At 40.7% G+C, this 15726-nt stretch overlaps 1 protein-coding gene across 1 annotated transcript; it reads right to left on the reverse strand.

Moving 5' to 3' along the window:
• Positions 1-2002: 2002 nt before the first annotated feature.
• On the reverse strand, positions 2003-11932 carry LOC134442412 (actinia tenebrosa protease inhibitors-like). Its single transcript, XM_063192583.1, has 5 exons — positions 11773-11932; positions 11525-11563; positions 8868-9074; positions 8054-8223; positions 2003-2413 (listed from the first exon to the last, which is right to left on the reverse strand). Exons 1-5 carry the CDS (start codon positions 11840-11842, stop codon positions 2321-2323), a joined length of 579 nt encoding a protein of 192 aa, XP_063048653.1. The 5' UTR covers positions 11843-11932; the 3' UTR covers positions 2003-2320.
• Positions 11933-15726: the final 3794 nt, after the last annotated feature.

Raw genomic sequence — 15726 nt, forward strand, 5'->3', positions numbered from 1 at the left:
CACACTGATAACCTAGGCCCATGAGGATGGAGAGTCAGACACGTTCACACATGTACAGAGGCCTAAACAAGGGAGAGAAAGAGAGGAACAAGGATATGTTCCCATGAGAAAAACAGAAGCAAAAGACTCTCACAGTTTAGTTTGAGGTTTGTTCCGAGTCCGGCCCTCCTGCTGGCGACTCGCCTGCCTGTTCCCGCCTCTCCGGCTCCAGAACCTGGCCCCGCCTCTCCTGCACCTGGCCCTGCCTCTCCTGCTCCAGCTCCTGCCTCTCCTGCTCCAGCTCCCGCCTCCCAATGTGTCACAGTCTATCTTAGTGAAACAAGCTCCAGTATTTCACTTACTCATGTATTTCACACACTAATGTGTGTGTGTGTGTGTGTGTGTGTGTGTGTGTGTGTGTGTGTGTGTGTGTGTGTGTGTGTGTGTGTGTGTGTGTGTGTGTGTGTGTGTGTGTGTGTGTGTGTTAGTGTCTCTGTGTGTGGGCATGTCCGTATATTGCTGCGTGTGTGTCTGTATGAATGAATGTCTGTGTGTGTGCTGCTAGTGTATTCATGACATGTCTCCCAGGTGTGTGAGGATCCTTATTGGTCTCATCGCATGACATCAAAATGGAATATTCTTAGCATTATTGCAGTCTTAAGATGGGCCGGCTGAAAAAGAGGATCCAGCCCTGACCCTAGGCCCTGACAGCCCCCGCCCCCCCCGGCCCAAAATTGTAATCGGCGCAGCGTAGCACCATGGCAAAGCAACGGGGCCGCTAGCGGGCCCATCTGAGACGCAACTTGGGCTTACATAGCCTACACCACACCAGTAAAAGATATGAGGCAAATAGCTTTATTTCACCAGTCTATCTTGCTCTTCAAAACACTTTGAACTACCATAATCTATTAACTACACTCAACGGCCACTTCATCAGGAACGCCTCTCTAGTGTTGGGTTGGACCCCCCTTTGCCTTCAGAACAGCCTGCACTGCCCACTCGGGTAAGCTGTGGCATTCCACCAAAGATAAATGGGTACTAATTGGCCCAAATACTGCTCAGAAAATATCATTATGCCATTATATCGCCAGACTGAAACGTTGATGTAAGGCAGGGTTGACTCATGTTTTCATGCTGTTGACGCCAAATTCTGACCATTCCACCTGAGTGTTCCAGTAGATATCAAGACTCATCAGACCAGGAAACATTATTCCAATCTTTTAGTGTTCTTTATGGTGACCCCCCCCCCCCTAAAAAAAACTCTTCTACATGATTCACGTGAATGTCTAAACGTGTGGTGGCTAAAAAGGTGACCGTCACCAAAAGGTGACAAGTTTGCAGGTATGATCACAGGAGCGGGAACTTCACCAAGTATAAAAGTTTGTTTTTCAGCTGCATCAGTAGGTCTTTTTCCCATCACTTTAGTGAGTTATTTACATTTACATACAAGTTATTTACATTGCATCATTCCATTGTGAGTTGTCAAAAGTGGATTCCTGCCAATTTCAACATGCAGTTTTATTTCTGACGCTACCCTTGACTTGTCAGTGTCTAACAACACTGCATTAATTAATTCTTTTTCCTTTTAAAGTCTCGACATACTCCAAATGTCATCCCAAAAGCTGCAGCATCAGCACATATGTAATAAAACAGCAATGTCCTCTCTATCCTACCTACTTGCATTTAGACTTTTCTTTCTACATGCATGATGCATGTCCACATATCCTCTCCATTACCCCTTGTTGAATTACAATTGTGGTTACATCCAACACACGTTTGAGTACAGAGATGTGGAGAAAGCATTTGATTGTGTACAGCGGGGATGTCAAACTCAGACCCGGGGGCCAAATCTGACCCACAGAGTCATTTTAATTGGCCCGTAGGATCATTTGAAATGTTTATTACAGTTGACCCACATGCCCATATACTTATATGAGAAAGTTTTGAATATGAGAAAGTAATTCAATGATTTAGTTTTAGTGGATCACCCACACTGACGGAAAATACACACAGACAGCTTGTTGCCTTTTGGAATGCTTTAATAATCATTTGAAAGTATATAGAAGGAAAAGAGAGCAATAAAATAATTTCATCAAACATGGGTTTCCTATTTGTAAAGAATCTCTGGCTGCCGCCCCTGACAGGGCACTCCTCAATCTCTAATTGTTGGAAACTGCTGTCACTCAAAAAAATGCAAACATGGTTGGCTGCTTAGCTTCTTGCCCCTCCTCACAGCACGAATGTTTGTAAAATGGAAACCTATTGTATGTATAGAGTGCCATAGAGTGCCTCTGTGGCAGACATGGTTGGTAGATAGTTGAAGAGGAAAAGAGATGATTGATTAGTTTGGGCTGATGACATCATCAGTGGGTTCTTCAGGCGTCTGCCTTTGCCACCAAGTCCTCCAGCTGCTTCGCCACAGGCTTCTCAGGATCTGAACACACACACACACACACACACACACACACACACACACACACACACACACACACACACACACACACACACACACACACACACACACAAACACACACACACACACATACACACACCAAGTTAAATATGCAGTACTTATATCTTGACAGTATTTTGTTGGATTTCATGAGGGAAACTAACAAACCAAATTGAATGTTTTAACCCCTCTGTTATAAATTAGCTGTTAGCAGGATGGATTTCTTAAATCTCTTTTCTTTCATACAATCTATAGCAGACTATCTGTTTTAATGTCTTATCTTAAGTTTGTTAATCTTCTGTGATCCATATTGATATGTTTTAATCTTTGTCTTTTAATCTTTATCAATATAGCCAACACCAGAGTCAGTTTACTAGAGACTCTCCAGTGTGTCCACTCACTACTTTTCCGGGTGGTATTGCACCCTAGGGGCGCCAACGGGTGAGTTCAGACTGCGCTCTCTCCACAGCGCACTCTAGGTGAACTGCAGGCATGGATTGACACACTCGACAGTCTCTAGTAAACTGGCGTTGGCTATATCGGCCAACCTGGCGCAGCCTGTAAGAGTGGCATTGTTTCTAAACAAACTGTGGGCTACCAAAGTTCTCTATGCCTCGTTTTACACTGAATTTGTAACCAGTTTCATTCCAAATAAAATCTAATTGAATCAGTGATTCAAATTTTGGTCACAAGTTTATTCATCAGTTTATGGTACTGTAAACATTAAACTATTAAAAAATATATGATTTACAAGTTATCCGCTATATATTAGTAAACTATTATTTATTTGAATATTAATTTTGAATAAAAAGTATGCCATAAAAAGTGTGGAGTACACTTCTATGACATTTTATTGTTACTTGAAGTTCAGTAAAAGCATATTAACTTCATGCTTCTTTGGACTACATTGAAACATCTTGAGTCTGTAAAAAGTATATCATATAAGTATTCATGGCCGTAGCCACATATGAGGTAAGGGAGGTCCGGACCTCCCTCATTTTTAGAGATAATGTATTTTTTAATCTAATTTTTTGCATACACGTTTCAATTGATGTTTTTATTTACATAGCTTTTGTGTATGGGTGAGTGTGTGGTACCATGGGAAAGGTCTCTTTCTGCCCTTTCCAATATCATCAGTAAACAATTTCTTTGGCCATCCTGCACCATGTCATATCCTGACAGAATATTCATGCCAATTGATCAATATAAATATGACTTAACACTAGAACTACCACGGAGGGGTCAATTGACCTTTTTACCTAAAAGCCCCACAAGAGGGTCATTTGACCCTTTGGACCCCCTGCGGACACTCCTTTTGTTGTGGAAATGTGGCTGTTAGCAGCTCACAGCTGTCACTTGAGACACAGAGTGTGTGTGTGTGTGTGTGTGTGTGTGTGTGTGTGTGTGTGTGTGTGTGTGCGTGTGTGGATCATTTCCAATGCCTGTTGAGTGCTGTATCTCTGCATCTTCGTTCCTTGGAGAGGAGCTTCTTTCACCACAAAATTCTTGAGGGAAATGAAGCAGTAGTCCACATGCACTGGTATTTATCCAGCTAACAATTGCCAGGTTGCATTCACATGAGTCATTATGGTCACATGGCATGGGAGATTCACACGTTAATTTTTTTCTCGATTGGTTTGGCTAATTTATCGAAACTGAGATGACATTCTCAAAACAACACGGACAAATCCCCAAACCAACTTGCAATTTCCCAAAACAGAATGGTATTTTTCATTGCTTTCATCAGATATCAAATGCTTTGTACATGTCTCAAATGTTTAGTACATCTCTGCAGATGGATATGTACAAATACCCTTCAGTTGACACATTCAGCATACATTTAGCACATTTTCCAAATAAATTGACCTTGCTTATCTAAACTAATTAGACAATTCTCAGTCTAATGGTTGCCCTCTCCAAAACACGTCAGCATTATTTCATTGTGTAAGTCATCATATGCAAAGTGGTCTACGCAATTCCCAAAACAGTCAAGGGCATCATATTTTAAGAATTTCATTACATAGTAAATTCATGACAGTGTTCAACAGGTCAGATGGTATTGTAACTTTACTAGTTAGTAGAAAATAATTTTACAACCGTGTATACTACAGTTTCCTCTGTTATTTGGCTAATTTCATGACATTTTTTCAAACGACATTCTCAGGGTTCCCACGGGTCATGGAATTTCTGGAATATCACGGAATTTCATAAAAGTTTTTCCAGTCACGGAAAGTCATGGAATTTTTTCATTTTGCATGAACAGTCATGGAATGTCATGGAATTTTCTTAACAGTCGTGTAAAAGCAGACGCTTTTTGTTTGTTGTATAACATTGTTTCTTACTGGCTATCCTAAAATGCTTTGCCATAAACTGTTTGGTTTCACGCTGTTATGTGCAGCATTCTAAAATTCAATGAGCACACTGAAGTCTGGCCGTGGCTCGGCGTCGGCTCTTGGGCTGAAGATAATCTTTATCAGTTTTTCCATTGAAAAAAAAAAAAGAAGAAGAAAGAAATTTACGTTATTTTTTTATGGAAGTGATCATGGAAATTCTGTTTTTGGGGTCTGGAAAGTCATGGAAAATCATGGAATTTTATATCTGAATTAGAGTGGGAACCCTGATTCTGTTTTGAACAATTGCTAGTTGCTTTGGCATTTGTCCATATTATTTTGAGAATGTTATCTCTGTTTTGAGAAATGAGCCAAACCCATGAGAAACCTGTGATATATGGGCATTACTTTCTGTATATGAATTTACAGTAAAGAAAGTTACTGATAAATGTCCTTGGTAAATTATCTGTTGTCAAACTTCAATGGTTTCACTCACTTTTTCATTTTTATACATAGTCGAAATCTGTTAGCTGAACGTAGATAAAACACCTAACCATTTTGACTGGCAGTGCTTACACAATGGCAAAGGGACAATGTATTTTGGGGGTACTGATGATATATGTGGGGAAGAAATTTAGTTTTGACACATGGGTAAACTGTTTTTGGGGTGATATGAGCGAGTGATGAGGATCCATGTAGTTATGCTGAACCATCCAGTTTATTTTGACAGAAGGACTAAATGAATGCAAATGAGCCAACGCAATTGAGAAGGATCTATGCCATTTTGATGGTACTGACTATTTATATGTGAGACGGTTTAGTGCTGATGCAAGAATGAGGTGTTTTGGGAGGTATATGACATTTTGCTAGTTATCTGAACTGTTGTGCAGAAGTGTAAGAATGTTTGGCCAAATGACCCAATGGTAGGAATGTCATATCAGTTTCAAGAAATGAGCCAAACCAATGGAGAAAAACTGTAATTCAACCATTATCTGGTTGCAGTCATATGATTCGTCATGATCACATGGGACATTCACACGTTCATTGATGACTTGTATGAAGAAAATGTGCTGACATGTTTTCAGGACAACCATTACACTGAGAATCAGCCAATTGGGATAGATCAGCAAGGTACATTCATTTGAAAATTCTACTAAATGTAAGCTGATTATGTTAACTGTAGGATACTTGTACATAGCCATTTGCAAGGATGTACTAAATGTTTGAGACATGTACAAAAGCATTTGAAATTTGATGAAAGCAATGATAAATGCCATTCTGTTGTGAGGAACTGCAAATTAGTTTTGGGATCTGTCCATGTTTTGAGAATGACATCTCAGTTTCAAGACATGAGCCAAACCAATGGAGAAAAACTTTAACACACTGTCCGCCAAACTGTGCTATCTGTCTTTGCTGCTGATATCTTCATGCAAGTTGCTATTTACCTGTGGTGATTTTGGAGGCTGACAGCCCTTGGGAAGAAGCTGTCTGTCCCTGTTTGTCTTGGCTGTTAGCACTGTAAGGTGTGACCCCCTCACCCCTTACCCCACACACTGCCCCTAACAGCCTCATTACCATAACAAAATGAGTGATTAGTGTATTAGGTAAAAGCTGCAGGGTCAAATGACCCCTCTCTGGTACTTCTAGGTAGGCAGAAAAATCCTGGTAGTTCTAGTGTTAAAGGCCGCCTCTCAACGTCATTTCATTTTTATTGCTGTGTAACGCGTTGGTCCAGTTTTTAAAACGTTCTGGTTGCTTTGTTTCAAGCCGTTTTTGCAAGCTAGCAAGGTGGCTGGTGGAGAAACGAGAGGGTGTTCCGGGTTTCTCGTGGAAATGCGTCTCTGATTGGCTCACTCCTCCTGCTCTCGTGGAAATGCGTCTCTGATTGGCTCAGTCCTCCTGTCCTCGGAGAGCTTGTAATGGGAAACAGAGTCGCCACTTCCCCGGGTGGTACTGCACTATAGGGGCGCCAACGGAGGCGTGCAGGCTCCATTCAGGGCTGTGCTCTTTCGACAGCGACCCCTAGGCGAGCTGCAGGCACGGAGCAACCAGAGTGGGCATGCTGTATGTATGAGGCTTTGTGCTTTGTGTGTATCTGAGAGTAGCAACCAGCTGATAGCTAAGCTAAGCTAGGTTTCGGGCCACCAGACGTTGCTTGTTTTGAAAACAAGCAGAAAAAAATTACTCGACATGTTTTTAGAAAAATGGGTCGACATAAACCTTTGTGGGCAACGCCTTCTTTCGACGTGACGCAACACAGAAAGGCTTTCGTGATTCGCTCGTTTCTCTGCATTATTTATGTCCATTAGGAAACACCGGGAAACCCTGCCAGGCGAGGTGCCGCACCGCTACGAGAGCCTTGCAATTGAGTTTAACTTGGGGTGACCGTCCGATTTTCAAAAGGAGTGAGTAAAACTCTGTTTTATCTGAAGTTGGCCTTTAAAGGTAGAGTTTGTTTTAGTAGTTTATATCCAGACTTTATGCTGCCCATTCACAAGTGTTATCGTTTCTATTTATCATCGCCATCTATTTCTGAGTATACCTGTTCAAAATGTCGGAAATCTATCTCTTCCTTTTCTCTATTTTGTAAATTACAAAAATTACATATTCCTTTAAAGGTGCACTGTGTGATAGGCTATTTTTAGTAGTTTATTTCCAGAATTAATGTTGTCCATTCAGAAATGTTATCTTTTTCATGAATACTTACCACAGCCATCAAATTCTAAGTATTTATTATGACTAGGAAAATTGCACTTTTCATACAGGAAAAGGGGAATCTTACACAGTGCACCTTTTTAAAAAAAAATTGGCGCGCTGCGCATTGTAAATATATAAAGAGGTATGCTTCAAGTATGAGAGAGAGAGCGAGCATGCTGATGGGAGGCCTTTTATAGGCCGCCCAATCAGCAGCCCTCTGAGATGTTGCACGTCTTGACCGACCAGCTCCACCTGTGGGTCGGAGGAACAAAGTGCCCCAAACACCAACCAGCGGAGCTGGGCATGACAGTTTACAGTATACTCCCAAGTAAATTAAATAAAATAGATGTAATATTATAATCCACAATTGTCTCAGTGCTTGTACATTTAACACAGCCATAGGTCACATTAGAGATATGCATGCATAGTATAGGCTACCGGTAACTGACATTTACAGTCATTACAGAGATTTCAGATATATCCCAGGCTGCCTTCCACTCCTCCTCCAACCACCTGACTATTGTAAAGAATAGAATATATAGCCCAGTAAGGAAGTTTGTCATGGCGGTCACTGCCCCTGCTGCCAGCTGCTCACCTTCGATGCCATGGCATGTGCTATTGCAGGACAGCTGGTCCAGGAAGCGGTTGCCGTTGCCAACACAGCCTGTCCAGACGAACTTCTCGCATCTCTCGCGTCGTAGTAATAACGCAGATACTGACCAAAACACTCCCCCGAAGCCTTGGGTAGGTGGCAGGCCTTAGATTCTGCGAGCGAGTTTTGTTTGAAAATTTGGAAAAATAAATAAGTACATTTCACAATAAATAAGTAAATAAATAAATACATTTATTTCTCAAAAAAATGTGTTTTTGTTGTAAATCATAGTGCTTTTTGGCCACTATGTGGCAGAAGACATTTAGGATTCTGACTACATGTGATTTCTTGTATCACGCCTCCTGAAACTGCCTCTACCATCGTCTCAATGGTTGTTTGTTTTGTTTGTTTTTCTTTAATTTACCTTCCCACATAATTTTGAGGCTGGGTGACTGAAAAATGTAAACAATAGATGAATAAATGAAATGAGTAAGCAACCTTAAAGAGGCTGAGGTGATTCTGAAGAGAGAGACCACCCTATATGCCTTCCTGGGTTCAAAAGGTCAAGTGTTACTATACAGTGTATATTGGATAAGAGGGGACATTTACAGTTTAGTTTGATTGTTGGGTTGTAGCCCAATGGAGTTTGGTGTGACAAATCTACCATATACAGTAGGCTACTAATTCGTAGGCAATTGTATACAACCTAAGAAGAGCGACAACAGAGCTCTACTGTAGTAAGCTACCTGTGTTGGAAGGAAACTGTGTTTCTTTTTTTCACATTTACTTTTGACACCTCTGCTCAACTGGCACTTACCTGGGGAGGGGTATAGAGTGTTAGCGTTGGCAGAGCAGTTCCGTATGCAGTCCCTTTCAGACTCAAAGCGGTTGGCATTGCCTCCACTGCCGTAGTACTTGAACGGGTAGCACTTGTCCTTCACAGCGTCGTAGTGGAGGTAGATCATGAACATTCCATCTTCACTTGTTCCCTCATCCGGGGGAAGGAAACATAATTCAGGTTTACCTGGAGAGTTACATCACAATACATTAGATTATTATTCATATAATTACATTATTACATACATTATCAAGACCAGTCTATCAAAGCAAAGAGCTAATTGACTGAGAAGACAACTCAGGTTTGCTTCCAATTAACATGAAAATTAGGTTAGGTGAGGCGGTTTGTATGAGGTATGGTCAAAGTGAAGATCGATCTCAAATGTTTCAGCACATGTCACATTTTCATGTATGCCTGTCAGTAGAGACATGTTCAGCACTGGGAAAGAAAGATAATTAAAACCAACTGCTGCAATGAGAGTTTGTAGTGTTTGCAGTGCCTACCTCTTACTTTTGCCAATGTTTAATTGTTTGTCTATAAAAAAAAACACCCACATCTTGTCTTTAAAGGGTAAGTTCAGCTAATTTCAACATGCAGTTGTAATGCTAACAATACCCTTGTCAGTACCTGAGATTTTTTTTGTTTGTTCTTCAGCCTTTTCAAAGATCCTGGTCATTGTAATGGGGGCAGGTGTTTGTTTACATTTCAAAAAATCATCTTGATGTATTCCCAAAAACATCCAAAACGTTTAGCAACATCAGCAGACAACTAGCAAACAGCAATACCAATGGGGGAAATATTTGGAGTAGGCCTATGTTAAGATTTTTAAAAATGAAAGCAAACACCCGCCCCCATTAGAATAGCTCATATCTCGGAAAGGGCTGAGCCACAAAATGCAGCATCACCGGGTACTGACAAGTCAAGGGTAGCGTGAGCAATACAACAGCATATTGAAATTGGCAGGAGTGCTCCTTTAAGGCAACAGTAAAACATGTCATGTATGACTACTGGGGGAGAGCTACAAAGATTTAATGACGCTGTAGCAGGTACGGTATATGAAGTGAAGTGAAAGCTCAACTGGGAAGCTCCAACTCCCATTGTCATTGTGACACAGCACTCCACAGCATGCATTACAAGTGCACAGGGCACACAACAAAATTGCATTTATGCCTGCAAGGGGGAAGCCCCCAAGGGCGCTTGAAAGGAAGCAGTACGACGGTGCGGTACCATGCACAGGGTACCTCAGTCATGGAGGAGGATGGGGGAGAGCAGTGGTTATTTACTCCCCCCACAAACCTGGCGGGTCGGGAGTCGAACTTTGGGCTACAAGTCTGACGCCCTAACTGCTTATGCATGACAAACCTGGCGGGTCGGGAGTCGAACTTTGGGCTACAAGTCTGATGCCCTAACTGCTTATGCATGACTGCCATATACAGTAGAAGCCTCTTTGGGGAGCGTGTCTATAGTCACATGGCCAATTGGTCCCTGGGGTGGCGTGGAGGCATCACAGGGGAGGCGTGTGACATCTGATTTTGTTTTGTTTTTCCCCCCAAGGAAATGATTTCCTGTCTTGCCAATAAGCCAATACGTTTTAAGTATTATATACCGGTACATAGTTATAAACATTATATTATTAATTGTCATAAATTTGATTAGCATAGGAGATGAACACACATCTGCATTCCACTGCAGTCCCTCTTTGTTTTATCTCACCAGTCACCTTTCCATTGAAACTGACGCCCTAACCGCTTATGCATGACTGCCATATACAGTCAATCCAGAAAGTACTCACAGCGCTTCACTTTTTTCACATTTTATTATCTTACAGCCTTATTCCAAATGCTACAAATGAATCTCTGTTGTCAAAACCCTACACAAATTATTCCATTATGACCATGTGAAAAACAAGTTGTCTTGACAGTTTTGAAAATTAAAAAAAATAAAAAACAAAGGCTGTAAGATGTGAAAAAACTGAAGCGCTGTGAGTACTTTCTGGATTGACTGTACAGTAGAAGCCTCTTTGGGGAGTGTGTCTATAGTCACATGGCCCATTGGTCCCACATCACTCACGGTGCTTACACACTGCAAGCGTGAGACGTCCACTTAATATGTCCGGTATGAGTCTGAAACGGTTAGAATACATGAAAACAGATCATGCCCTGCACACAGGAGTGTGGTGTAAAGTAAACGCGGCGCATGTCCGGCCCCCGTATTTGTGCATTGTTTAACCAAAATGTTGAAAGGTAAGAGAGAAATATCATTGCATGCATTCCTCATTCAAAACTTGTGCTTTGTTTTTAACCAAAGTACTCCGTTTATCTGCTGGTACTGCATACAGCTGATGTAGGATAACATTCCAGTAATTGACGTTTCATGCTCTGGCTTGCGCAGTGGGGCATTGTGGGATAAAATTACGTGTAGGATAGTTTTACAGAACACCGCCAGAAATTTTGCCCCCCATGAAAGATTCGAATTTTGGGCCCCGTTAAGGGCCCCTGTCAGTGCTGTCAGGGCTTGGGCCTTTAGAATCTGTAACACCTTTCCCCCACTAGCGGCAGGACCCATGTGCCTAACCAATAGGTCACGGCTGCTTCAGAAGTAAATCAGACCTAAATAAGCGGTGTGGTGTTCAGTACCTGCTGATGTCTGAGTTGCCCATCCTGGCATCTCTGTCACTGGTGCAGCGGTAGAAATTAGATATTCCAAAATTATATAGATCACACATCATTATACATCACAATAAATGCCGTTTAATAATAATAATAGTAGTTAATAATAATATTAGTTTAACAATAATAATAATAATAATAATAATAATAACAACCATCATCATCATCATCACTTCTTACATAACATAGGACATCATAGAATATCAAAAGCTCACCTTGAGCTGTGGCCACAGCAGCATAAGAGCAGCAGAGCATCAGTAATGTGAACCTCATCCTGAACTCCATCTCTCTTCTCAGCTGGAGAAGCTTCTGGTCTCAGGCTCCTCATGCCAGGACTTATATCCTCATCTTCAACAGGACCTCTCCCTACTACTGTCATAAAGACACCCAGAGAATGATGGAGACACCCACACCTGTATAAAGGTGAATTCTTCTTTTTGCTTGTGCAATTGCAAATCATTGACAAAGCTCTAGTTATTTTAGGGCAGGGCATAGTGGATTCTGAAGGCTGGCAGTAACATTACATGACTGTGTGAGAGTACACACATACAGATACTGGCCATATAATTAGAATATCATGAAAAGGTTTATTATATATTGCTATTTTTGGCCTTTTTCAAATGATATTCAAAATGAATCCTTTAAAATGAGCCAATTATGCATGATTATTGATTTCCATGACTTTTATTCTCGAGTTCTCCATCATATCGTCATTTAGCCCTCTCCCGTCTGTAAAATGGTGCAGTCCAGTTGTGGCAGACGCGCGATGCGTTGAATCAAAGAAACACTCACTAAGCTTCAGTGTTCAAAATGCTAGGCGGACAATCAGAATTCTTATGAACGCATTTGGATTATCCAACAAAGATGAAGATTTTAACAGTCAGCCTACAGTTCCCTTTTTCTGTTTAAAATCTCTACTTTTATCTCATCGTATATTTCTGAGAGTCTGTAACTACCACCCCCTTGGTTGGTAACCTATTCTAAATGTCAAAGATGAAAATCGATATATGATCAATGTCAAAGTAGCTTACGTGTACAGAGAAACAAAATTTCTATTTCTTTGTATGACTTGTGCATATGAAGAACACTGACAGCTGACAGCTGACAATAAAAGCTGACTTGACTTGACTTGATACTTGTCCACATTCCCACATTGTCCTCAATGTGGAAATTTGTCTTCCGTTTCACCACATACATTTAAACAATTTTAACATTAATCTCACAATACACAAATCAAGCTTTCAAACACTGCATTTGTACAAAGCATACTATTTTCTCATAATGTTACCATAATATATTTGTTTAAAAATTAATAGGCCCAAGTTATTTAAAAATGAACATACATTAGCATCAGTGGGGATTTTTAAAAGAAAAAAATAGCTGAGAAGTAAAAAAAAAAAAAAAAAAAAAAAAAAAAAATATATATATATATATATATATATATATATATATATATATATATATATATATATATATATATATATGATCAATATAATAATACATACAGTCATGGCCAAAAGTATTGGCACCCCTTCAATTCTGTTAGAAAATACTCAATTTCTTCCAGAAAATGATTGCAATCACAAATTCTTTGTTATTAATATCTTCATTTGTTTTTCTTGCAATGAAAAAACACAAAAGAGAATGAAAAAAAGTCAAATGAATGATCATTTTACACAAAACTCCAAAAATGGGCCGGACAAAAGTATTGACACCCTCCGCCTAATACTTGGTAGCACAACCTTTAGACAAAATATCTGCGAACAACCACTTGCGGTAACCATCGATGAGCTTCTTACAATGCTCTGCTGGAATTTTAGACCATCCTTGAGGTGATTTGAAGGGTGCTTTCTCCAAACTATCATTGTGAGATCTCTCCACAGGTTTTCTATGGGATTAGGGGGTGGACTCCTACATTATGCTGCAAAATTTGTTGATAGTCTTTAGACTTCACAATTTCATGCACACGGTCAAGCAGTCCAGTGCCAGAGGCAGCAAAGCAACCTCAAAACATCAGGGAACCTCTGCCATGTCTGACTGTACGGACGGTGTTATTTTCTTTGAAGGCCTTATCGTTTTTCCTGCATTCATTTGAATGAACAGGAAAACACTGAGGCCTTCAAAGAAAAGAATACGGTCCGTACAGTCAAATATGGCAGAGGTTCCCTGATGTTTTGAGGTTGCTTTGCTGCCTCTGGCACTGGACTGCTTGACCATGTGCATGGAATTATGAAGTCTGAAGACTATCAACAAATTTTGCAGCATAATGTAGGAGTCCACCCCCTAATCCCATAGAAAACCTGTGGAGGGGTCTCACAATGGCAGTTTGTAGAAAGCACCCTTCAAATCTCGAGAAGGATGGTCTAAAATTCCAGCAGGGTGTTGTAGGAAGCTCATTGATGGTTACCGCAAGTGGCTGTTCGCAGATATTTTGTCTAAAGGTTGTGCTACCAAGTATTAGGCTGAGGGTGTCAATACTTTTGTCCGGCCCATTTTTGGAGTTTTGTGTAAAATGATCATTCATTTGACTTTTTTTCATTCTCTTTTGTGTTTTTTTCATTGCAAGAAAAACAAATGAAGATATTAATAACAAATAATTTGTGATTGCAATCATTTTCTGGAAGAAATTGAGTATTTTGTAACAGAATTGAAGGGGTGCCAATACCTTTGGCCATGACTGTAAATAAGTAAATGTGGTGAATTTTGGGTGATGTTTAAGACAAAAAAACAATATAAAATTGATAAAAGAGAGTAGTTATTATAAGACCAGAGGAAAGTGAAAAGACAACCAATGTAATTTGACATACACAAGGAATAGACAGTCATGGTAATCTCGTTGTACAGCAGCCAAGAATGCAAGGCTACACACACAAGGACCAGACAGCCATGGTCATCTAGTTGTACAACCAAGAATGCAAGGCTGCATAAGGTCACACTGATAACCTAGGCCTATGAGGATGGAGAGTCAGACACGTTCACACATGTACAGAGGCCTAAACAAGGGAGAGAAAGAGAGGAACAAGGACATGTTCCCACGAGAAAAACGGAAGACAACATCACACTGTTTAGTTTGAGGTTTGTTCGGAGTCCGGCCCTCCTACCGGAGACCTGCCTGCCTGTTCCCGCCTCTCCGGCTCCAGAACCTGGCCCCGCCTCTCCTGCACCTGGCCCTGCCTCTCCTGCTCCAGCTTCCGCCTCCCAATGTGTCACAGTCTATCTTAGTGAAACAAGCACCAGTATTTCACTTACGCATGTACTGTATTTCACACACTAATGTGTGTGTGTGTGTGTGTGTGTGTGTGTGTGTGTGTGTGTGTGTGTGTGTGTGTGTGTGTGTGTGTGTGTGTGTGTGTGTGTGTGTGTGTGTGTGTGTGTGTGTGTGTTAGTGTCTCTGTGTGTGGGCATGTCCGTACATTGCTGCGTGTGTGACTGTATGAATGAATGTCTGTGTGTGTGCTGCTAGTGTCTTCATGACATGTCTCCCAGGTGTGTGAGCATCCTTATTGTTCTCATCGCATGAGATCAATATGGAATCTTCTCAGCATTTTTGCAGTCTCTAGCAGAAGAGCGGGAACTTTACCAAGTACAAAAATATAAAAGCTCAGTTTTCAACTGTGTACGAATGTCTCTTTCCCATCACGTTAGTGCCTAACAAGTTATTTACATTGCATCATTCCATTGTGAGTTGTCAAAAGTGGATTCCTGCCAATTTCAACATGCAGTTTTATTTCTGACGATACCCTTGACTTGTCAGTGTCTGACAACAGTGCATTAATTAATAATTTTTTGTAAAGTCTCAATATACTCCAAATATCATCCCAAAAGCTGCAGCATCAGCACATATGTAATAAGACAGCAATATCCTCTCTATCCTACCTACATGCATTTAGACTTTTCTTTCTACATGCATGATGCATGTCCACATATCCTCTCCATTACCCCTTTTTGAATTTCAATTGTGGTTACATCCAACACACGTTTGAGTACAGAGATGTGGAGAAAGCATTTGATTGTGTACAGCGGGGATGTCAAACTCAGACCCGGGGGCAAAATCTGGCCCGCAGAGTCATTTTAATTGACCCATAGCATCATTTGAAATGTTTATTACAGTTGACCCACATGCCCATATACTTATATGAGAAAGTTTGGATTATGAGAAAGTAATTAAA

The sequence above is a fragment of the Engraulis encrasicolus genome, unplaced genomic scaffold (genome assembly GCF_034702125.1).
Source record: "Engraulis encrasicolus isolate BLACKSEA-1 unplaced genomic scaffold, IST_EnEncr_1.0 scaffold_154_np1212, whole genome shotgun sequence".
Classification (NCBI taxonomy): domain Eukaryota; kingdom Metazoa; phylum Chordata; class Actinopteri; order Clupeiformes; family Engraulidae; genus Engraulis; species Engraulis encrasicolus.